The sequence below is a fragment of the Nothoprocta perdicaria genome, unplaced genomic scaffold, assembly GCF_003342845.1.
Source record: "Nothoprocta perdicaria isolate Ctin4 unplaced genomic scaffold, notPer1 scaffold_175, whole genome shotgun sequence".
In the NCBI taxonomy this organism is placed as follows: Eukaryota; Metazoa; Chordata; class Aves; order Tinamiformes; family Tinamidae; genus Nothoprocta; species Nothoprocta perdicaria.
The window spans coordinates 479,416-503,184 of NW_020454927.1; the positions used below are offsets into that span (position 1 = coordinate 479,416).

Genomic DNA, 23,769 nt, shown 5'->3' on the forward strand with positions numbered 1-23,769 from the left:
CTGATGCATGGCATTATCATGAATTATTAAATGTGAAAGGGAGGCTAAATAGATCCCACAAATTGCTGAATTTTGTGTTCAATCTGTCAGTGAGTTCAAATAATCGAACAGTCCCAGTAGGGTCCCAAAGTGTTTGAATTTAAGAGAGTTCTTCATATAATCCCCTAGTCAGAGCGTTCAGGATGAAGTCCTCAGTTTTGAGCTGAAAGATGAGATTAAGATATCGACTCGTATTATATTTTCAGCAGTTGCATCAACGTAGAAAACTTGACCTAAAGCTGCATATGGTTCRTAATCTAATTGCAATAACGGAAACTATGGGCTATATTCTAGCTCACAAGCAAGTAAAAACTATCTGTAATAGGGAAATAGAAGTTTAGAATAAAAAGTAAACATAAAAGACTGAGTCAGTCTCCAAAAGCAATCATCCACAACAAGCAACACTGCTAATGCACAGTAAAGACAATGTGGATGCTGGTGGCTGAAGTTTCCCATATTTTCTAAGTGACTTTTTCAGCATTATCATCTGCCCTGGGCTTCCTGATCACGTTGTTCAGCTGTAGGGAGGAGAAATAGGGAGCGGATGGGCAAACGCAGAGTGAAGTGGGATCAAACCTGTGGTTTCAAGAAGAATCAAGTGGAAAACTGAGGTTATGCTGCTAACTGGGGAACCTCAACTTAGAGTTGGTGCTCATCCTACAGGTTAATGCTACAGTTAGAGCAGGCTTCATTAACAATGCAAGGCCTCATTTGCTTCTAATAAGGATTAATGACTCCTTGAAATTAGGTACTAGAGAACGTGTGTGCTCCTTGTCCAACAACATTGCCTCATAACTACACACTTAACTGAGTGCAGGGCATTACAAGGAAATGTGTTTGCCTAGAATTACGATATTATCTTTTATTACTTACTGATCAGGTGTTTGAATCAAAATCGTATTGTCCTCCCTGGTAAGAACAGAAGCTGAGTAGCAAGTCAAAACTAGAGCATCTTTGTTCCTTTTAGAAAATATGACAGGAGCATTTATTGTTTCAGCCTAATTAATGTTCATTTAATATTATAGCGTGTAGCAACAAAAGAGAAAAATCAACAGGAAGGACTAGGTATAGTACAAGCCAAAAAGATGTCTACTGTAAGGCAAGATGTCTACTGAATTACTTTGTCAGGTCCCTTCTGTTCTGTTGCATCATTCTGTAAAATTTCAAGTGTTGACTGCTGTTTTCTGAAGGAAGAATTGCTTCTCGTCCATCTGACTCAATGTGCTAATGTCCTTGTTACAGTTTTCCCAAGAGCGTATTTTCAGCTATTAAATTTTCAGCTATTCATTAAGAAATGAAAGAAGTCTAAAATAGCATGTAACAAAGTAAAAGCATGCAGTGAAGTTTTCTTCAATGCCTAATCATATCACAGCATAGAATTTGCATATTATACAAGACAGCTGTATTTTTTTCTAGAGATTTTATATCTTTTTCTCTTGACTTCTCATTGTTTTAATCATACATACTTGATATGTTTTGCTGTAAGCAAAATGTGTATACATAAATTATGCACAAATAAATTCAAGGAACATAATAACTATTATTACTGTTGACCTTTAAGCTAAGCCATATTACATTATTATCTGTTAATATTTATCTAGAATCATCACCTAAAAATATGAGATATGTACTTAAAAAAAAGTGTAGAACTTCGTAGACACAATGAAATTAAATGTATTATCCAATTTAAACTTAAAAAAATACTTAAAAAAAACTTAACTTAAAAAAATACATTACTGAGACATTAAGGGATTATAATTCACCTAAATAAAGGTACCTGCTATTGCATTGATTTTCAGTAATAATCAAAATTAATCCTTGGGATGACAGCCAACACAAATCCAATACATAGTTTAACAACTTAAAAAAAAAAACACATTGGCATGTGGCAATAATACTAACTGCAGAGAGGAGTATGATGAGAAATTGCTAAGATTTTCCTGAAAATATTATTAACCATGTTCTGCCTTCTCTTACTTTATATCATATATCTAACAAGTTTATAAACGTGAATTAAGGTCTAGTTGTGTGTTAGGAATGTGGAGCTCAAAAAGACAGCAATTTTCAATCAGTGATTGAAATCTTGATTTTTAGGCTATGGTTTCATCAAAGAGGTTGCCTGATGTCTGTAGTACATGAAGTATTCGCATAGGCAGTGCCCACCCACTACAAAACAGAAGAATTCTTCTACAAGGGAAAAAAAATTGATATTACATCATCTGCAGAAGCTCAAGCATTTTACAAGTATTTACTTAATGATTGCTTGCAACATTGGAAAATAGTATGTATTATCTCTTGAAAGATTTCAAGCACCTACCTTCAGTTTCTGAAAGAACTCTTTAACTTTGAGAGATTAAGAATAAACAATCTGGGTAGTATCTCTCCCACTCATGCACAGGATTTCCAAACATCTCTCCCTAAGAATTACACTGATATGTAGAATTTTACAACCAAGCAATCTATTTTTGAATTTTATATATTTCTGTATATGACAGCAAAGATACAGGCTGTTTTTTTTTAAGCCTGGTTTACCTGACTTACTTAATGGATTAAGAATCTCTGAGAAATTAGGATCCTGCTTTGGCTGCAGGATAGATTTTTTTCCAGTCTTTCTTTTATTGATTGGCAGCTTACCATTTATCAGTTCAAACAGCTTACCATTGCCATTTTGTGAAGTGCTGATTTAGAGGTCAAGCTAATGGACCAGGTGGTTCTGTTTGTACTTAGAAAACTGATATTTTCTGAGCCATCATTATCCTTTTTTACTTGCTTTTAGGACTTGGGATACAACATAGAGCACTCTAGAACTAATTATGAAAAGCCCTTCTCATAGGCTTTGTCCATCATTCCTGAAAAATAATAATAAAAAAAAAAAGTGTTGTGCCAACTCTTTTGTTGTTCAATCAAGCAAAAAACAATCCTATAGTGTTGCTAATTCTCTCACTGCATCATTGACATATAAAATATGAAAAAAAAAATCTATGGATGTCTCACATGCAGTATTTTCTTAGTAAACAAACTCTGCTAATAGTCAGCAAATGCAAAGGGACTTACATAAACTTACAGATAATCCTATTTTAATCCTGCAGTTGTGAAGACAAACACTGACYTGCAACATTTGGTTTTAACACAAGCCATAAACCAAACACAAACACAAGCCAATAGTAAATTCATACGTCTATTCCATTTGTACTTTCTGAAAAAGATACTTGTGAGCATGTGTGCACTGCATGAGAAATGCTATTTTCTTAGCATTGGCAGTTGTTAAAAGCACTTGAGACCACTTGCAWACTGAGAAAGTTTTGGATATTTCCTGCTCTTTTTATTTATAATTGCATTTTAATTAAATTGAATTATCTCTCGAGTTCTGATTTTGTAAGGCATTTTCACCCTGCATCTGAAAATTTTCTAATCCAACATCAGAGTGCTGCGTAATGGCAAAAGAGAAGGCAGAAGATACCTCATCAACTTTAAATAATGATCCAATGTGTTTATGTTTAAGAGTGGAGAAATTATGGGGTACAAAAAAAAAGAAAGAAAAAAAAAAAAAAGGAACAATCCACACAAGCAGAGGTCTTACTCTTTACTATAARTAATATAAAACAGCAAGATGTAATTTATCTGTAATTTTTCAGGTGTGGACAGAATAAAGGAAGTTAACAGATAAAAGCAGCAAAAAGACTCCTTACTTTGGAAAATTGATTCAACCTGACACTGAATTTATGAATTTATTGTCAGTCAGTATGAAAGAAAGCTGCTACAGATAGGCTTACTGGAAAGATTTTTCTGGGCAGGATGCAAAAAGTATCATAGTGCAGTATCRCAATACTTGCAACACAAAAAATTGGCACGTGTGCAAAGTGGTAATATTTTGTTGTCACAGGGCAGACAATTTTGTATGTATGATTACAACTAGAGTTCAGAGTTTGTTGATATCCAGCAACTTGAAAAACTAAATCTGAATTATCTGAAATACTCATTTAACTGAAATACAATAATCTCCAGCAAGGAGCTTATTTTTGGTGTTAAAATGGGTTTCATTCAGCTTCAGTGTGTTTTACTGCAGCGGGATCTAAACACATGAAACTATTGTTAATCCAGGTAAATTTCACCTATTGGGCTGTGCAGATAAGCTGTTAGAAAATATTTGATATGTTTAATATGTTTCATTGCTAAAAGTGGAACTGAGTTGATGTTAATTGAAATGTACTGTGTGAGTTGCAATAAGTAAAGTTAGGAAAGGTTTAGGACTTGATCAGAAAAGCTGTGACTGAGGCTGAAGCTGATCTGAGTGAAGAAGTTWTTGCGTATAACCCAAATCATTCCATAGAAGGGGAGAGGAGAAAGCAAAGCAAAGCACATGGAGGCAGGCCATCTTGAAGATTACTTTTTATATATTAATTTATAGATTATGTTACTGATTATTCCTCTGTAGTTATTGCCTTAAATAAATATTGCTCAAGTTTGTTTTAGATTGTGTCCAGTGTMATGGGAGAAAACTCTGTTGTCTCTTCAAAAAAATTAATCCTGTCATCACATTTTAATAGAGAAGCAATGAAATTGCTTTTCAAAGGGGCACAAGTAGCACAAGTTACAGCTTTGTAGAGTACCTAGTAAGCTTCTTCCCTTCTACCTGAGGGAAGCTCCTATGCACCGTCTCAGAAGAAATGTTAAATGTTTGCAATTTCTTTTTGACCAGTCTGGTTTTACATTAAAAATACTGTTGATTGGAGGCGGAGAGGGGAGAAGTATTTAAATTGTTTTCCTTTTAATAATTAAATCTATTTTCTTACATGATGSGGAATTCATCCTTTCTCTCTCCCTGCTTCCTAGGAAACAGATCTCATGACCTTTAATATCTCAATGCACCGGTCCTGGTGGCGGGAACATGGGCCTGGCTGCGTCCGAAGGGTGGTGCGTCCTTCTGCTCCTGGCATCCTAGATGATTACTCCTACGTCTCCGTGACAGGCTGCATAATCGATTTTCAGTACCTAGAGGTCATTCACAGTGCCATCCAAATATTGCTCTCTGTAAGTCCCAATTTTGGGTTGTGCTCAAATTCTTTACTCTCTACAGTCCTTTTTTACTCTTCTGCTGTTGTCTTTCTCTTTTCTGACAAGATGATTTGAATACCCATTTTGAATAGTACTGTGTTTTTTTGAAATAGGGAATGGTATTTGTGATATTAAAGGGTACCCTATTCTTCTTTTCACCTCCCTTCTATAAAGCTCTGTAGGGGTGCCCAAAGAGTGTGGGTCCCATGCTGGTCCTTGATGGGACAGGTAAATGCTAACACKAATTCGTGTCTCTAATTCAGTAAAGTGTGTATTGAAAGGAGAGCAGACTTGGTTGGAATTAATTTGCCTGAAGCTTCCAAAGGTCACAGTCATCAACAACATTTATTCAACCCTGAATATAAATCTGTTTTACATGGTACCCAGCTAAGTTGCTTCTGATGTGAGATATGAATTCCACTCTTGAAAAAGGGCAGGAAACTAATAGGAATTGGAATATTCATTTATATTTAACAGTGTTATCTATTTCTTCCTTGAGTTCTGGGGCATAAGAGCATGCTACTTTAGTGAGCCATTTTTATGCATTTGAATTACAGGCATTACAATTTATAAAAATATCATAAAACATTACAAAACATCTTCTGTCCAATGCATGCCTCTTCATCCTCTGAACATCAGCATGYCTGCAGGGTAAGGTAGGGAAGAGCCAGAGGCTGGATATGCTTTGGGAGCAGTAACCTAGTCTTGGACAGAGTGTTTCCACAGCCCTGATGTTTTCTCCTCCTTGTGATTGAAGGGTTCATTAGATTTGGTTCCATATGTTCCTCTAGAAGTCGCTCTGTTTTGTTTCCTCTTACTAGCTGTGTGTGGTATGTAGTGACTGGCCCACCACAGTTGGGTGCAGGTAAGAGTACAGACAGGATTACATTTCTCACCCTATCTAACTGTCTAGAATGAAGTAGAATAAAAGGTCAAGATACATTTTCTTCAAATGCCTTCTGTAAGAAAGAAGCTCCATGCTTTTCCCTTACTACTGCCTTTAATTGGAAATTTAGTATAACCTATATCTCACAGCAGTGGTTAGTGAATCACTAACAGTTCCACTTGTAAATCCAGGTCTGAATTAGTGCATTTGTTCAAAAGACTGAGTCAGTTGGGAAGGAAGGACTTTGAATGAGGACTTTTTCCAGTGAAGACAAAATTACTTCTCTAGAGGCCCAAATATGTATACACCAATATTCATATTAAAACTTCTATGAAATCAAGCCTTAAAAAGAATTTTGGGCCCAGCATGAGCCCAGCTTAACTGAATACATCTTTCTTACTCATGTGAGGGTCTGATACACAGAGCAAGTCTCCTGTCCCAAGATGATCATCTGCAGCGAGTTCCCTTCATAGTTAGGATCATTCACTTTGCCCCAATTAGCCTTTGCAAAGGAAACCCAAGTATGGTTGATTTACAAGGTTGATTTTACTTTATTACAAAAAATATATATACATTGTGTTAATCAGAAAGTTTTTTGGAAATTTTGGGTATAAAAACTAATTCAGAGTTCTGTGGAAAGAGAACAGCTGTTGAAATCAGGAGCTATTTTATTCTTTGTTTATGTTGTCAAGTTCTGGTCAAAATTTACCAAACTAGAACAAACAGTAATAGCWTAATAATAGGAGGAAAAAGAAGGTATTTACAAACATAATCACATATGAATATAGCAAAATATGAAAWTGGTATAAGAATTTACATTTTGCTATGTAAAGCACAAGATATCACAGATTTTCCCATTGTTGCAGAGTAAATTTGCTTAGAGCAATTATGAATAAATTGTTGGTACAATTCATTTTCTGTTTAAAATATTCCAAAAACTCAAMAGTGAACTAAACTGCTTCAGAAATTGCTTTTGAATGATACACATATTGAAATAAAAATTCCATATGCAAAGTAAGGTTTTCCTCCCATCCTATTATCTTATGATCCTGTCTATGGTGTGCTGTGATCAGCCCACCACAAAAATGTTCCGCAGTTTCCATTTGTAGTCTAGTTTTGCTTAATTTACTGTCCCACAGGTCAGAAATCAGTACCTAGCTATTGAGACTTGTTGCAATTTTCCATCCATTTTCTGCGTAGTGTTGACCTGAATGAGTTTCCATTCATTTTGGACTCCTAACTGCTTTCCTAATTGGGATAGCAATTTCAGTTGTTAGTTAAAAGGTCATTTAGGTTGTCTTTTTACAATGCTGAAAAATTGCAGGGTAGCTGGCCATGTAGGTAAAAAGATCTTTCTTTTTCCAAGTAGGAAGTCTTAACAACAGACTATTCCTTTCTGGAGCTTATAATCTCCTTAATTTTCATAACATTTTTATGTAGCAATAGTAGTGTAACAAACCATTTTACAGTGTAGCAAAAACTTTATTGGCATAACAAATCATTTTATCATGCTAACTCATCCAAATTACTAGGAAGGTGAATATTTTCATTTGATAGGAAGTTAGAGCTGCTCTGTAAAAAAAATCCCTTCAGGATAAATATTAGATACCTGACCAGTTATGTAATTCATGAGCAAATCTCTGGTTTTGAAAGGTGAGTTTTTATTGATTTTCTTAACAGGCATAAAAAAAAATAAAATCACAGAATGCTGCAACTGTGACTAATTTAGACCCTGCTCAGGGATTAGGCTAGATAGCCACTTATTTAACACACTAAGTCTCTTCCTATCTTTGCGTTGTCTCCAAGGAAAGTATTTTTTGCAAGTGAAATAATACCTGTGRATGTGGTCCTGATTTGAAGAGTCTATTCAATTGGTGTCGATGTTGTTAAGTATTTCTAAAGAAATGACTGAGGAAAACTCTGAGAAATATAATGGAATGGGATACAATTAATAGTAAAAATAAATATAATTAAGTTGAATGATTAAAATATGTAATACATATTTTTTGATGCACAAATCCTTCTGCACAGTCTTTTATTTTAAAATGCAAGATATGTCATCTTTGCTAAAACCTAAATTTTCAAGAACAAATGGATATTGTAGTCAAATTGATGAACGTTTAGCAACTTTTAACTTATAAGCCCTTAATACAACCCTTTTTTTGGCATTTGAAAGCTGATTATGCATAATGATAAAATTAAATGAAAGATGGGGACTGGCTTTAACAGACTGAGCTTTGGATTAGATCTGAGCCTAATATCACAGAAAGTGTGCCCACAGCTACACTGAAGTAGCAATCTCCAGCTATCTCACTGAGATAGCTCAGGGATTAGAAGCAGTACAACTTCATCAGTGCTAAAAAGCAAAACTGATTGATTCTGGTGGAGTGACACACTGACACAACTAGACTGCTTCTGGGGATGGGGGCTGATGCCTTCTCAACACCACATTGCATAGGGTGAGGTTAGCATCCCACCAAGGTCTTGTCAAATTGCTCATTACAGCCATGCCTAAAATTCACATACATTTCTGTTAAAGCAAAACAAAGGGGTGTGTGTGTGTGCGTGTGCGTGTGCATGTGTGTGTGTGTGTGTGTGTGTGTGCATGTGTGTATGTGTGTGTGTTTGTTTTCAGGGGAGGCCTGAAAAAGCCCTTAAATCATTCAGGCTGTTTGTCTTATTGATGTAGACCAAATACAGGATATACTGAAGGAAAGCACGTGTCTACTTAGCAAAGATCAATACAGTGTCTCTCATAGTGTCAGTTCATATAGCTTCTAGGTCAGAGCCAGTCCTACATGTGGGAAATACAAAAAAAATCTGGAGTAAAACCAGGCAGATATATTATAGGGAGATAAGAGCATTGAATATTTTCCACAGTGGAAATAAAAAGCAGTGAACACACCTGCCTAAGGGAAAGCCAGGGACAACATCTTATAATCTGTTATTAACACTACCTAGCATGAAACATAGCCAGAAAAATATATCRTGCTTCCTGTAACATAGTATATAATGAAGTTGTGGTATCATGAGAATAATAAAAAGCACTCCTGGCAGCCAAAACAGGAGTCAGATACTGTAGTTTCTGTGAAYTGAAATATTTTTCTGAAAGACAGGAAACCAAAACCATTACATTAAGTGTACCCAGGAAATCGAGAGCTATGGCCAGCTAACAGAGTACAGCTCCCATCTRTGCTAATGATCTTACCTCCAAATTCAGATGCCTTCATTTAAACCATTTARTGAAAATAATCCCTGGATTGCTGTGGCAGCTGAAGCTTTGCCTAGGAATTGCCAGGCATGGCAGGGGGGATTCTAGCTGGAACAGGCCAAATCCAGGCCCGTGTCCCTGCATGGGTGACTGCATCCCAGCACCTGGCCAGCTCCCAGGCATGTGGCACTGATTGAGTCAGAGCGGACTAACATCCAGCTGCAATTTGTTTCTCTGAATGAGACTTGGCCAGAGCTGGCAAGAAATATTAGATGGCCTATTTAGCTAGAAGGATGCAGAAGTCAGTGGGTCATACCAAAACTGTGTTWTTAAAACTCTGCCAAAGAGACTAGTTGCCTGCCTTTTTGGCTGGGCTTSCTAAAGGTCCATTTTCACAAGACACCTACTGGTTCCAGTGCCTTTCCTGACACATAGTATCAGGCGATCACTATTGAACTGATCTCATRAATTCTTACTGTTTTTAATATCCCTTTTTGTGGTTAGCTACTTTTATAAATGATAATAATTCAAGCACATCCTGTTCTCTGAAATTCTTCTGCTATTCTCAGCCCTGGAATGTGTGAGCAGCTCCAGCTGTGMATTAGGCCACACACATCTGTGATATGCCATTTGCTTGGCCATCTTGTGCCCTAAAGGAGAGCTCTGTGTGGAAATGAGGCTTTGTCTGCATAAGGACTGTAGTTTCTGTGCCATTTCTGACTGTTGCTTTGAACAAAATGTATAGGTAGAAAGCAATGCACCTTGGACTTTCCATATAAACTGCAAGGCTTGCAGCTGATGTTCTTGCTTGCAGAAGGTAATCTCAGGCTTGCAGAAGGTGATGTTCTTTATTTACACTGGGAATTCATTCCATTTATATTTGCCCTCATTCAGGCCCCTAAGAAAGGTCTGTCTCCTGTGTGAATAAGCTCAACTGCTGAAGTTAAGTTGATGTCAAAAGTAGCAGGGCTGCTGACCACGGCTTCAGTCTGAAACAGCTTCTCTGGTGCTCCAGAGACCTTTGCGGCCAAAACCACTAAGCAGGCTGAGGATAGAGAAAACAGCCTTTAGTCAATACGTGCTGCAGAAGGCAGAGAGTTGGAGCCCCGTGTCCAGTCACAGAGACCCTGTGCCTGGGTACAGGGGCATGACAGCACCAAGACACCTGTCTTCGCTATGTGACAGTGTGAGGCTGAGGAATCCATATCTATGTATATTTAACTATGGCACTGCATGCAGGAGGTGACAAAATCACATAGATCTGATCACTGTCTTCCAGGATTTGAATTAGACAATAAGAGAAAAAGTTTCCATTAAAATATCTGTCCTGAAAATACGTGTTCTTGTTATATGTTTCAGTTCCTGAATTTGTAAGTATTGTACATTTTCTTTCTCAATATGCTGTCTTCTAAAACAGCTTTCAATACAGCTTTCAATACAGTATATAAATATTTTGTGACATATCTCCCATTGCAACCCTTATATGTTATGCTAAATATATATGTATTTCTAGCAGTTACATATTTTCTGTAAAATCAGTGCTTACCTGCTCAAAAGCTTCTTAAGTACTGGTGGAAGTTGATACTGAACATTTCTAAAAATCTAACCTGTAATATTTCTAGACGTTCAATCATTACTTCTGAAGAGTCCCCCTGTTTTAATTAACCAGATGGGATGATTTCAAATATTTTGAAATTTCATTGTTATTATGACAATAAATTCTCAATATCCACAATTCACAATATTCACCCCTTCCATAAAGACAGTTACTTCCTTTTACTTTCTTCTGTGTAATTCCTTCCTTTTCTTTTTTTCCCCACCATTCTTTGATGTCCTAAATGTATATTATTTTTCTAGAACATACAGCATCACTTCCAAAAGAAAATGAAAAACACTGTGATCTGATTATGTTATTTCTGGAAATCTGCTATCAGTCAGTGCCTCATATTGATCCCAGGCAGTTGCCTCATTTTGTGAATTATTTCTGCCCTGCTGTTTTCAAAGAATCTGCCAAATGTTGATTATTTAATACCAAAATGAATTATGACAGTTGGTAGAATTATATTCTTTTTCTCTCATCAGTTTTTAATTAGCAACCATATTTAGCAGATTAGACATTAAAATGGAGGCTATGAGTCTCATGTAAATAATTAATCAAGGGAAGCTTTGTGACTGTTGAGAGATTAAGAGTGAGAAAGTAAATGTTATTAGGCCAATGCCGAAGTGACTTAGTGAAGTTCAGATCATTGACCAAGCTTTTACTACTAAGCCATAAGTCTGAATCTTTTTAGAGTAATTTGGATAGCTCTTCATATGCTCCCAATATTAAAAAGCCTTCTCTATGCCATTTTAAAAGCTCCAGGAGCTGTTCTGAAAAAGGCTGTAAAGCAGCTTTTGCACCTCCCTTTAGGCAGCCAGAGCTGCAGTTCAGTTCTTATTCATTTAGATGTAACAAAAAGGCTAATGATATCAATATATAATGTGATTCCTCCAGGGCACTGCAGCACTTTTTTTTTCCCCATTAGTTACAGCCCTGTTATTTTTATAATTGGACAGAGAAGCATGCTAGGAAGCACATCATGTACACTGCTCTCCAAAGAAAATCCCTGTAGGAGCTGACACCAGGGCTCAGCCAGGCTCCTTGCTCTTTACTTTCCCCCCGGTGACTTGTGATTGATTAAGAAAGCCAATCAACAACAGCATGTGACAGCAGAATATGAGGTAATTTAATGTTAAGAGCTACAGGAATGATACATGGGTAAAATATTCAAGGCCTTCAGTTTTGCATCTCTTCCTGAATTTTTGCTTGCAAATTTTGTCAAATTTTGTCACCAGGAAACAGCAACCATGTTACTTTTTGATGACAAAGCAACTTCATGGTGTCTGCAGAGCTGAAATACAGCATTATTCCAAAAGAGTGTGTGAAAGAAGTGCCTATATCTAATACTAGTAACCAGAAAAGGTTACTAGTCTTCACTGTCTTTTAGCTATGTGAGTAGTTGGTTCAGATAGGTTGTTGGTTTCTCAAAGATTCATTAGTAAGTCTAGAGTGCTCAGCACATTAGTAACAAAACCACAAAACCTTTTTCACCACAGTTTTACAGAAGAGCTATAAGTCTGAGGGACAGACTCCAGATAAGATGGCATGTGCCACCCTGCAGCTTTTGAGGTTACCTCCAGTTATATATAATGCTTGTTGTATTTTTGTTGGACTCTGTGCCTTGTGCAATACCTTCAGTGCTTCTAGAATTAGACCAGCCTATTTCACTTATGCCACTGTTTAATAAAAAAATCTCCTTGAAAGCATAATTAGTGTGAAAGAGATTGTCTCTGCACCTGYATTCTATAAATGACCTTGTCCTTTAGTATTATGATTAGTTAGGACCCATTCCGCATMGTAGTACATAGGTAAGAGATAATATATTTGTGAGCAAAATAGGTGCAAGGTGAACAAAACAACTGCATGAAACTGAATCAAGAAAATTCTGCACTTTGTTTCCATCTGGGTTGCCCTATCCTGGATGATCCTGCTTTTTCAAGCATCTCATTTAAAAGGAACTGAGAACTCTGATATATGTAGTTATTTACATCTTTCTTTATTCAGTAACTATTATGACATGACTTTGTGAAAAAGAGTCAGATAACTTCTATAGGAGAGCTGGCTAAAGGTGAAGGCATAGGGGACAGTGATTTAAGTACTACCGGTATAGTAGTGGCATCACCGTGTCAGCTATCAGTATGAGAACTAACTTCTTCTAGACATTTAGCAATACTTGATARGAATCTGTTTTCCAATTTGCATGAAAAATATTGTGGCTTCTTTCCAAAATTTTAAACATAATTTCAATGAAATTGTCATGCAAGTGTTATGGAATATTTTAATTTACATGAAAAGTATTTTCAGTAAAAAATAGTTCATTGCTAATTTGATTTTTTTACAACCATAAATATTTCAATTGAAATGGTACAGAAACACTGGAGATAAATGGAATACTTGGGAAATATCAATTTTTATTCCTTCAACTTTTGTCATAAGTTATTTCCCCCATAATAGAATCAGTGTAATGGTCTGCATCTTAGTTACTGTAATTCTCTCTCAGTCAGGCATTTTAATTCAGAATCATTGCCAAGGAATTTGAAGTTAAAACACTGAACTGGGAACTCCAGTGTTTCTGTACCATTTATTTGGTGCAGTGTTTGGTACAGTGTTTCTATACCATTTATTTGGCATGTGGCCAAATAAAAACTGTTTTTATACTGGTCTGCTAATGCAAACATAAGGCAGCATCTCCTGCAGACAAACAGGAGAGGCCATGGAAGAAAATTTGAAGGAAGCTTATATTTCTATATGCTTTCTTTAGATAGGAGCAGTATATTTCACTATTCACAATTTATATTCCACTAGGAATTTAGAAATCATATGGGAAAGTGTTGTTCTGTTCTACAACAAAGTGGAGATGCAGTGTTTTTCATTTAGATTAATCAAGACAATATTTCCTTTAGGCTTTTATTAATTCTATTGACTAGATTGTCTGAAGTTATGTGACCGGCTTGATGGGCTACTAAGAAAGCAAATCTCCTGGAAATTCATGTCTAAGCCAGGACACAGTGCTCCCAAGGAAATTTGTCTTCCTGTATCTCAAGACACTGCCATTTTTTTCAGGAACCTCCATGGCAGCCAGTGAACCATAGTTTCTTTGAAAGGTGGAATTAAACTCCAGCACATGCATCAGAATTGCTCCATTTGGATAAGCTGTGCAAAGAAATGGAGATCTTCCTCTAGGTCCTGTGTTCATGTGCTTAATGACAACTGTGGCTCAACTGATGAAAATTCAGAAAAAAAAAACCTTTTGGTTTGATTTTTATTAATCCAGAAAACACAGTTGTGATTTTTTTTTTTTTTTTTTTTTTTTTATGTGTGGACAGGCTTCTAAATAATGAAAAGGTATTTTACTGAACTGGGCTGACTCTGGAGCCGGAGCCTGTACAGTTAGTGTAAATGGTGCAGGCTAAGCCTAGGCAAGTCTCACACTGCAGCCTTGTTGATCCCAGCAGGAATGTATTCGTGCTCACTAATAACGCACGGGAATGATTCCTTCTGCATACTGTAGCCATAGCCACGTGATCAGACTGCCTTATGTGGGGAAGCATATCCACTGATTAAAGCCTGACTCAGAGTGAGCTTCTACTGACAGGACATTTTTATTTTAATCACATACCAAACTCACAGCCTAGCTCTTCCATTAAAATTTGTCACTAGAGTGTGACCTGACTGCAGAAGGATTCTTTTTTTCTTCTCTTGATTAAGGTCCCAGATGATATGCAACACTCTATATTTTATCCTAGGGAAATATGAGAACATAGAGCAGGGATTTCACTAAACARGCAGCTAAGCAGCTCCAGCCTGTTAGCATTTGATGAAATGGTTTTGTTTTCACTGAAAAAGAAAATCTGTACGTGTCCTCTCAGAACAATGCACAGAAAGACAGAAAAGGTTCTCAGGAAACATATTTTTGACTGAAGAAGACTGCAATCCCAAATAGATGCTTAAAGGTCTATATTTTGCAGATGGGCACTTTGTGAGCTTTAGTAGTTAACGCTACTGGCCTAAATTTAGTAGTAAACTAAATTTTAGTAGTAAACWCTACTGACAATACGTCTATATGTCTGTTCACTGTCTTATATTGCAGAAACTGTTCTACAACATGATTTAACTATTTGTTTTATATGTCCACAAGGTAAAGCATAGAATTAGAGCTGCAGGTGAGTTGCACCAGGGGGCATATTTTCTAGGCAGGTTGGGCACTGTAGATTCACTGGTGGCTTTTGCATTCTCCACTACTAATGTTTGCTTCAGTTTTGCCTCAGATGAGCTCTCTCCTTCAGAAGGTATTGAGCATATCCACAGCCTGATTTTTGCAAAAGTGTCTGAAACAGAATATAGCTGAAAGAACTGGGTGGCAGCAAGGGTGTCAAAATTTACCCCTTTGCTCCTTTGTGACCCGTCCAAGGAGATGGCTGCTGAAACGCTTCCTTTATTGGTATATCTGGGAGTGTGTACCTGTGTGGGGAGAAGGCAAGGGGAAATTACAGTCCACAAGACTCATTCACATAGGCAGAAGCTTTCAGAACTGAGTGACAATGCAAGTATAAAAGACAGTGATAAATAACTGGTCTATGAGCACAGTAACGAGTGCCTAAAATGATCTACTTTACTATATCACAGTAGCATGTTAAATAGGGATTCCTGTTGAATTTGCTGTTAGCTTGGATTCATTTCTCAGCAGTTATCAGGGTTGCCTAAGCTTTTAATAAGCTTTTACAGAGGTAAAGAAAGGACTCTCATGTCACAAACGGAAAATCAGCAAGGTCCACAAGAGCACAGGTGGGAAGGATGGTTTGAGGTTATGGCCAGGGTGAGCATATATGGGGATTTTCCTGTTCCCTGAGCATTCAGAGTAGATTGAGACAGTGAAATTGATGCTTGAGTGAATTCTTTGATGTAGCTTGATGATGATTTGAGCAGTGAAGACTGCTAGTGATTTTGAAAGGGAGATTGATGGAAATCACTTCCAGCTGGTAAGGTTTTGTCAGATCTTGGTAACTATTCTATGAGAACAAGGTCTGATGTATCACCTTAAAATAGCAGCCAGAACAGCAAATTTCATTTCTCCTGGCCATTGTAGTATGTGCAGAAGCTTCAGCTGGAACAATTTTTCACGTGGAAAGGACAAAAATATTGTTAATCTGAACAAAAATGATAATCTAATAAAACAGGTGCTAATCTAAAACACAGCTGCTAGATCTCTGTTTCACAACTATCTGATACATAAAGATTTTTCAAGATTTTTTTCTTAGTGATGTGRAACACTTCTAACTTAATTTTCCATAAACTTCTATGTAAATTCTTGCTATGTAGATTAATAGATAATCAGTGTGAATGACAGTGAAGGTGTCAGATAATTAAACAGCCTCTTAAAAACRTTATCAGTTTTATTTGTGATTAGTTGGATTTATTTTTCTCTTGTTTATTAACTTATAATGTATGATATATTTACATATATGCATGTGGCATCAAATAAATAGTTAAGATATGAAGATCAACATAGAAAACTAAGATTGTATTCTGAGCACTTATATCCATGCAACCTGAGTGTTTAATGAAATAAATTGCGATTTTACAGAAAGTTTTCCAGAAGGAAATCTTGCATAGTGAGTGTAGGAGAGACCCTCTCCATCAGCTGCGGGCTTGTCTTACGAATTCCATCTTCCTAGTAGCTGTCCTTTTAATTCAGTGGCTGAAGATTTGCTGTAAGGGAAAATAGCTTGGTGGTTCGGGCACTGATACACTCTCCATGTGATTCAATATCAGTACCCTGCTCTACCCCAGACTTTTTTTTGGTGACCTAGAATGAGGTGCCTCATCTCTCTCTATAGGTCAGCTCTCCATCTGTAAACAGTGTTTTATGCTTCCCTCCATAGTGCTTGACCTCAGTGTCTCCAAAGAGCAAATCCTTTCAGATTTCTAAGGGTACCGATGAGGGCTACATAAGTACCTCTGATAGAGTGGATTTTAGTCTGTACCTCTTATTAGGTTAAAAGTACTACATTTTCAACATAGTAGCATTTACAGTTAGGTTCTTATAAAGCACGAGATGTAAGAATGATTTGAAATCAGTTCCATAACCCTTTTTTTTGCATTTTTATGAAATTTATTTCTCTAAAACTAACACAGAATTTTTTTCTTAATATTTTATCTATTTTAAAGCCTTTAACGATCTGTGACAGGTCAAGTTGTTCTATTGCTTTTATCCAAAACTTAGCGCACCAATTCTACTACAGTTGAGAATAAAAGCAATATCTCCAAAAAACTACATGTCATGGGTATCAGCCAGATTCTGCAGACAGTTAAGGCTTCCAATATATTCCTGAAAGCAGTGAATTTTGTGTCCATGTGAGCAGTAAGTGAGCCATTAACGTATCCTTAGACTCAAACTGACAGAAAAAAAACAAAAACTGCCCCATTTGTTCCTTCTTGAGAGCTCTGGAAGACAGTTTTAATTCATTTTTTGGACCCAAGCCACAACCTTACTTAAATATGTTTCTTTTTTTTATGTATTTCCATTTATGAAATTCCATTTTCTGTGCTAGGAACTCATTCACTGATAATATGGACGGTGTCTGCCTCATGCCACCAAATTTTAACAAATGATGCAAAATGTTGAATAATACAACCATCGATCAATATACAAGCTGGGATGTGCCCTTTCAACTGGAAAGCTTAATAGATGTAGTAAAATTAGCAAATTTAGTGACTAGCTTGAATTATTTGCCTATCCGAAGCTTCTTTTTGACTCTATTTAATTATCTTRTTTAAGCTCTAAATAAATTCTGTGAAGATGGGACCTTAATAGGGTCCTCTTGTACCTGATCTGATTTTGTTAACCATGGACATTTTTCTAATAGGAAATATATTATTCATATAATATTACACTGATATGTTTTAATGTATTATTACCTAATTATTATATGTTGTATACTAACAACAAGAACAACAATTCTCCTTAGTAGTCCTGCCTAGCTACCATATAATCCAAGTAAAGTGCCAAGAAAAAAGAAAATAAGACTTCAAATTCTTCCAATCTCTTCATTTTTTCATAGTCAGCTAAAGTGATATATGAAAGGAACAATAAGGGCAATTCACTGTTCCCCTTCAATGTTCTGTTTTCTGTAATTTGCCTACTTGTAGATGGGAAAACCTTATACTTGGTGTGTACTACAGAATTTCAATGCTGTTTCTAGACTAATTAACTGAACAAGATCGGCAAAATGAATTTGAGCACCATCATCCTCTGATCATCCCTTGCTTGACATTGTCAGCATGTACCGTGGCATGGTTTGGGCCATTTCAGCTACCAGTGCTTATCACAGTAAAAGTTTGTGGCCGGGCCCATTACTGGGATGAGTGAATCCACTTTGGGCAGCATGGCAGGGGAGACTGAGGAGGATTTAGCTCACTTCCATAGGGAAAGCAGCTGGTTGGAACAATGTACCTTTATTATTTTATACCAAAACACTCTTCATCTCCTATATCAAACACAAGCAGAGGTTGTTGTTATCAAGTGGTTGGAGGAGTCATGTGTTTACTTTTAGTTTTAAACCTTTCAGAATTCCTGTTTTACTGATTCGTTGGGTTTTTTTTGCCTTCTGAAGGATGTAGGATTCTTAAGGAGTTACAACATACCTACTTAGGTGGTCTGTAGATAAAATCAAAAATAAAATTGAAATTTCCAAGTTGTTTTTTTTTTTCACCCACATTGCATTGAGAGATTCTCATATCTCCAGGCTAAAATTGCTTTATAGCCACTAGTATTTGCTCCTTCAGTTTGTTAATTTCAGTGGATGGGCACCACTCGAAAATAGCTCATTAGGGAGCTCTCTTTTTTTATTGGGGACTCATTCATTTTTATTAAAATATTGTAAACTAACACCACTGTAAACCAGGAATAAATTCCTGCGAAATAAATGGAAATATACAGTTGTAAAACTGATTCGAGTGAAGAAGTTGTCCCTGGGTGATCATTGATATAAGAATTTATATAGAAAGCAATGAGAAAGGAGGGCATTGCATAACTCTTGTAGTTTCTAGGAATTCCTCCTATTGCCTTGCAGTGTTATTGTACCTAGGGTGCTAATTACAGTAAATGGAGTGTTTCTCAACACTAATTTTTTGCAAAATTTTACTGAGGCRGTAGGCAGTGTATTCCTTTTTTTGTCAGGATGAATTAATCCACAGATTTGCTTCATAGACCTTGCTTGCCTYCAAATACAGGATCCCACCACTAATAGCTGCTTCATGAAAGATCAGAGGAGTAACACCTAGCTATAATTTTTCAAGCTGCTAACCACTACATACCAAGCCATCTGAGGGAGTAAAGTGAGTAATCTACTCACTTAAAGCTCTCCCTACTTGTATTTTTGCATTGGAAGTGCTTTAAGCAAAAGTGGCATTGAAATGCTTTTTCTCAATAAACACTTCCAAACCAACCATTTCCTATTAATGTTATCAACTTTGGAGGATGAGGAGAGGGGTAAGAGGGTGGAGGGCACCACATGGAAACTGTTTTGGGGAATGATCTTTAGAGTAAGAGGAGAGCTCAGTTCCAACAGAATAGGACACAGAGGGAGCTGACATAAGAAGGGGCCCCAGAGTTGTTCTGCTCTGCAGCAACAGCTTGTTACCCGGGAGCTTTTTATCAATTAAGAAATTTTACAATTGCTGCTGTTTCTCCCCTTCTTTGGACAAGTTGCGCCACACACCACTCAAAGCCAYAAAACTGCGAGCTAGATGAYTGAAACAAACAAACAAACAAAAAGAATTTGCTCTCAATGCCAATTTTCCAAGCTCAGGGATCTGAATAAATAATAAAAGTCTGGGGACCAGAAGTCGACCTTGCGTTTATTGACACCTGCATTGCAGGTGGAGTAACAATGACAGTCACATGCATCAGAAGCAATTGCGCTCCTCTTGTTGCTCCTTCTTCAACACCCGCACCTGCTCCACAGATTAGGGGCCYGCTGATCTGTAAAGGAAGAATTTTTGAGCATGGTAGAGATTGATGACTTCCATCCACTTCGAAATTGAAGCACTTTATCATGTAAAATAAGGCAAGAACACACACACAAAATAGAAATATCCTGCCTGGATTTGGAGCTTCATTTGGAGCTTACCCTTGGTGCTGGATTTCTGATGGATGTTGCACAGAAGTTTTTTCACAGAATGAAGTATGAGCTTTGATTTTGCTTTTACTTGAGCAAAATTAAAAATGCAAACAAAGCAAGTGGGACATGTGATTATCTGTGCTGCCTTGAAGTGGTAGTTGGAAAACATCCATTCTTTATAATCCAACATATTCAAAACAATAAAGRTAAAAATCATGCCTTACATTGAACATTATCTGTGCCTTTAGCATATGCAAAGTCTTTGCCTTGAAAAGTTTTGCATGTTTCAGTGCACCCTTGCACCCTTTTTTTGTTGTTGGAATTCCTTTCATTTGAGGAAAGAGAATACTCATGAGAATAAAAGTGCATCTGTAGAGCACAGATTTTCCCAAGCCTTTCATCTCTCTTATTTTTTAGTTTCCACTTGGTTGCTGAAATCAGCATTTCAGTCTATGGTTCAGATTATGATTTTGTGATAAAAGAGACTCTTTCAACAGGAAATAAATGGAATACTGTGGAACAACCAGAATAAATACATGAAGGCGAGATATATTTAGGGTTCAACCTGAATGCTTGCATCTGTCAGAAATAGCAAACTTTGTCTTTTGCCATGATTATGAATATTTTATGTCAAAATTCACATCCTATGCATGGATCATGYATCTTCCTGTCCATTTTGAATATAAAATAAGATAGTAAAAAGCAAATTTAGTATTTCTCTCTTSAGTCTGTAGAGCTAAATTGTTTTTGTGGTTTTACTTTAGTTGGTGGTAGATTTTCTTACCAGGAGCAAAATACAGGAATGTAAGTATATAATATATTGAGTTGTCCTTACAGAATACATTTATGKGAGTATAAATTATATAGTATCTTCTTTTGTCCTTGCAGAATATATGCACTTCCAATCTGTAAGATGCCAAGTCCCTGGACAATAACAGTTTTGTATTGCCARTCTTAAATTCTAGGTGCTTCAAGGAGCTGGAGCAGAAATCTAAAACTCAAAACCTATTTTCTTATTGCATTCTGTCAAGTATACTATATAAATACAGGAGCTGGGCTGGTTTATACCAGAATTAATTTTGGTTATTCAGGACACAATGGACAGAACAATCCTGTAAGTATTTATGAGTGAACCACAGAGGCTTTACTCTTTCTTCCAGCACRTGGAAATTTAAAAATGTGCACCACCTTAGTTCGGAATAAAATCTAGAGTTTGTTTACTCAATACAACATGCTGGCTCTGTGTCATATATGTATACTATCTAGATGGGTTACTCATAAGCAATATCCACTGTGGCAATTTGAGAGGAACTAGCTTGTGATCACCTATTTCCCCAAAACACCTTAGGCAGCATATGCTGGGATTGAAGGAGTAATAAGAGCTGATTTGCTCTTTGACCTGAAGCAGAATGGGTCTGATCACAGAATCACAGAATATTCAAGGTTAGAAGGGACCTCTAGAGATCATCTAGTCCAACCTTCCCGCTCAAACAGGCACACCTAGAACACAGTGTGGCATCCAGGCAGGATTTGAAGACCTCCAGAGAAGGAGACTCCACAACCTCCCTGGGCAGCCTGTTCCACTGCTCTGTCACCCTCACAGTAAAGAAGTTGCTTCTCAATGGTTTTAAATGAGTAGTTCAGAGTGAGCAATAATCCTAGTGAAAAAAACAGAGACAAATTATAAGAACAGGAAAAAAAAATAGACTTCGTTGGTTGGCTTTAAAAATGCTGCTGTCAATTTAGTGATCCTTAAGCGCTGCAAAGGGGCATTTTTGCAAAAATTGGTGAGTGCTTTGTTGTCTGATACTATCACATGAACAAGTATACACTTAGTTCAAATCTAACATTAATAACTTTCAGCTGAGAGAAATTTCTACCCTTCCCCTATCTACCTCATCTCATTTAGTCATAAAATGAAGCACAGTCTTCTCTCTTTTTAAAGTAAGAGCTGCGCTCCCTTCTCGCTTTCCTCTCACATTCCTCTCACACATCTTTAGGACTTTTCTTCAATTCTTGGATGTTTGATATCACAGGCAACTTATGTTCTAGTTTAAGATTTTTTTCTGCTCCTAATCTATCATACATAGCTATATTCCRCTCTGTATATCAATAGACATTGGCAGACACCATTAAGCCGAGTTTCTGTTGAAACCAGAATCAGATTCTGTTGAAATCAAAACCTATAGTGTGAGAGATGCCACGGGAGCGCTTGTGCAAGCATTGTGAAGATTAAGGTGTCCACAACTCACAGGAGCAGGTTATTCGGTGGATACACTTTCCAGGTTCCTTAGTACTGATAAATTGCATATATTTCAGTGTTTCAGTTCAGGTGAGAGTGCACTTTTCTAGCACCTCTAGCCATGCTAGCTTTCTGTGCTGTGCTTCGCATTGTGGTGAGATCTTCACATGAATTAGATCCCTTCTGCATGAAACTGAGCTGTTGTTGCACTTTGATGTGAGGAGGCGGAAGTTTGATAAGAGATGAATCCCCTTGCGTTCCATCCAATCCTCAAAGGTTAGAGGGACTAAGGGTGGCTGGGCTCATCTCTTAATAGGGATACCAAATACTGTGGTAACTATAGGCCCAACTCYGGTAGTACTGGGTTCACAAACAGCCTATTGACTGTAGGTCTGATCGCCTTCAAAACAAGTAGTTGAATTCACAAATAGCATGATTTATTGAAATGCAACATTTAGAGAACAGATTTCAGATGTCAGTATAGGAAATTCTCTACTACAGTGTGGGGTTCTTAGCTAGGTGCTAGTGTACAAATTTGCAAATTTGTACACCAAAATATGGGGGAGGGTGCTCAACTTCAAGGAGTCTCCTCAGGTGGTGTCCTAACTGGAGGTGAGGTATGGAGTTCAGCCTGTCAACTGATCCAGAAGTTACAATGGAGTCTTCTTTCTCTCCTCTTCCTTCATTTCTCCTTCCTTCTTTCTTTCTTCCTATGTTTTTCCTTCCCTTCTTCCTTTTTACCTTCTTCCTTACTTCTTTCTGTCTTCCTTCCTTCTTTCCTTCTGCCTACTTACTACCCTCCTTAGTTCACCTTTCATATATTTTCTTTTACATTTAGGTGGGGCTTGAGTGATTCTAGTCATACATAATTTTGGTTTTGATTGGTTTAAAAAGTCTCCTGAGTTAATCGAAACTCTAGAGAGCATGCTCAGTGAGGAGTGGTCATTCCTTGGAAGCAGGTTATTTCTAGAATGGGGTTGTGTATTGGTATTATAATAAGATTAGAATGAGGAGAAGTTTAAGCAAAGTCCATCAGAAGGGACTCATCTGCCACCATTGTTGGCCCGCRCCAGACATCTTATCATACTGTGTGGCTTATCAGTTGCATGGTAAGACCAGGTTGTCACCTCTCTAGGGCGTATAACAAAGTTTGACCGCAGTGTCTTCACTCAACTCCACCTTCCGTTCACTCATCAACTGCACAGCACCATCAGATTGCCACCTCCACAGGGAAGCCAATGAAGTTTGGCCATGGTGTCTCTTCTGCTTCACTCTTCATTTATTCTCATTAGTGTGTGCTAGGAGGGCAGACTTTGTTGCCAAGGGAATCGTGGAGAAGTAGATTCCATACATACCAACCATGCTGGAAGTGATAACTGTCTCTCACCTCAAGCAAGCCTCTGTAATGACATAACTTCTGTTAGGCCCTGATTTTTCTCTAATATCCTCTTTCTCAAGCAATTCTCGCAAAATTGTGACAAAAGGAGGGGAGAAATCCTCCCCATTTAACATTACATATTTTTGGAGGCAGTCTAAGGTAAAACTGAACAGTGCTTTCACATCTTGTATGGAAGCACAAATGCTTTATTTCTTGAATGCATTTTGCTTCTCCTT

At 37.1% G+C, this 23,769-nt stretch overlaps 1 protein-coding gene across 1 annotated transcript in view; it reads left to right on the top strand.

Moving 5' to 3' along the window:
- Positions 1-23,769, top strand: part of NKAIN3 (sodium/potassium transporting ATPase interacting 3) — a 328,125-nt gene that overhangs the window by 246,358 nt on the left and 57,998 nt on the right. The window contains exon 5 of the mRNA XM_026036279.1: positions 4,873-5,070. Within this exon, the coding sequence (XP_025892064.1) occupies positions 4,873-5,070 (198 nt within the window). The remainder of the gene's footprint in view (positions 1-4,872; positions 5,071-23,769) is intronic.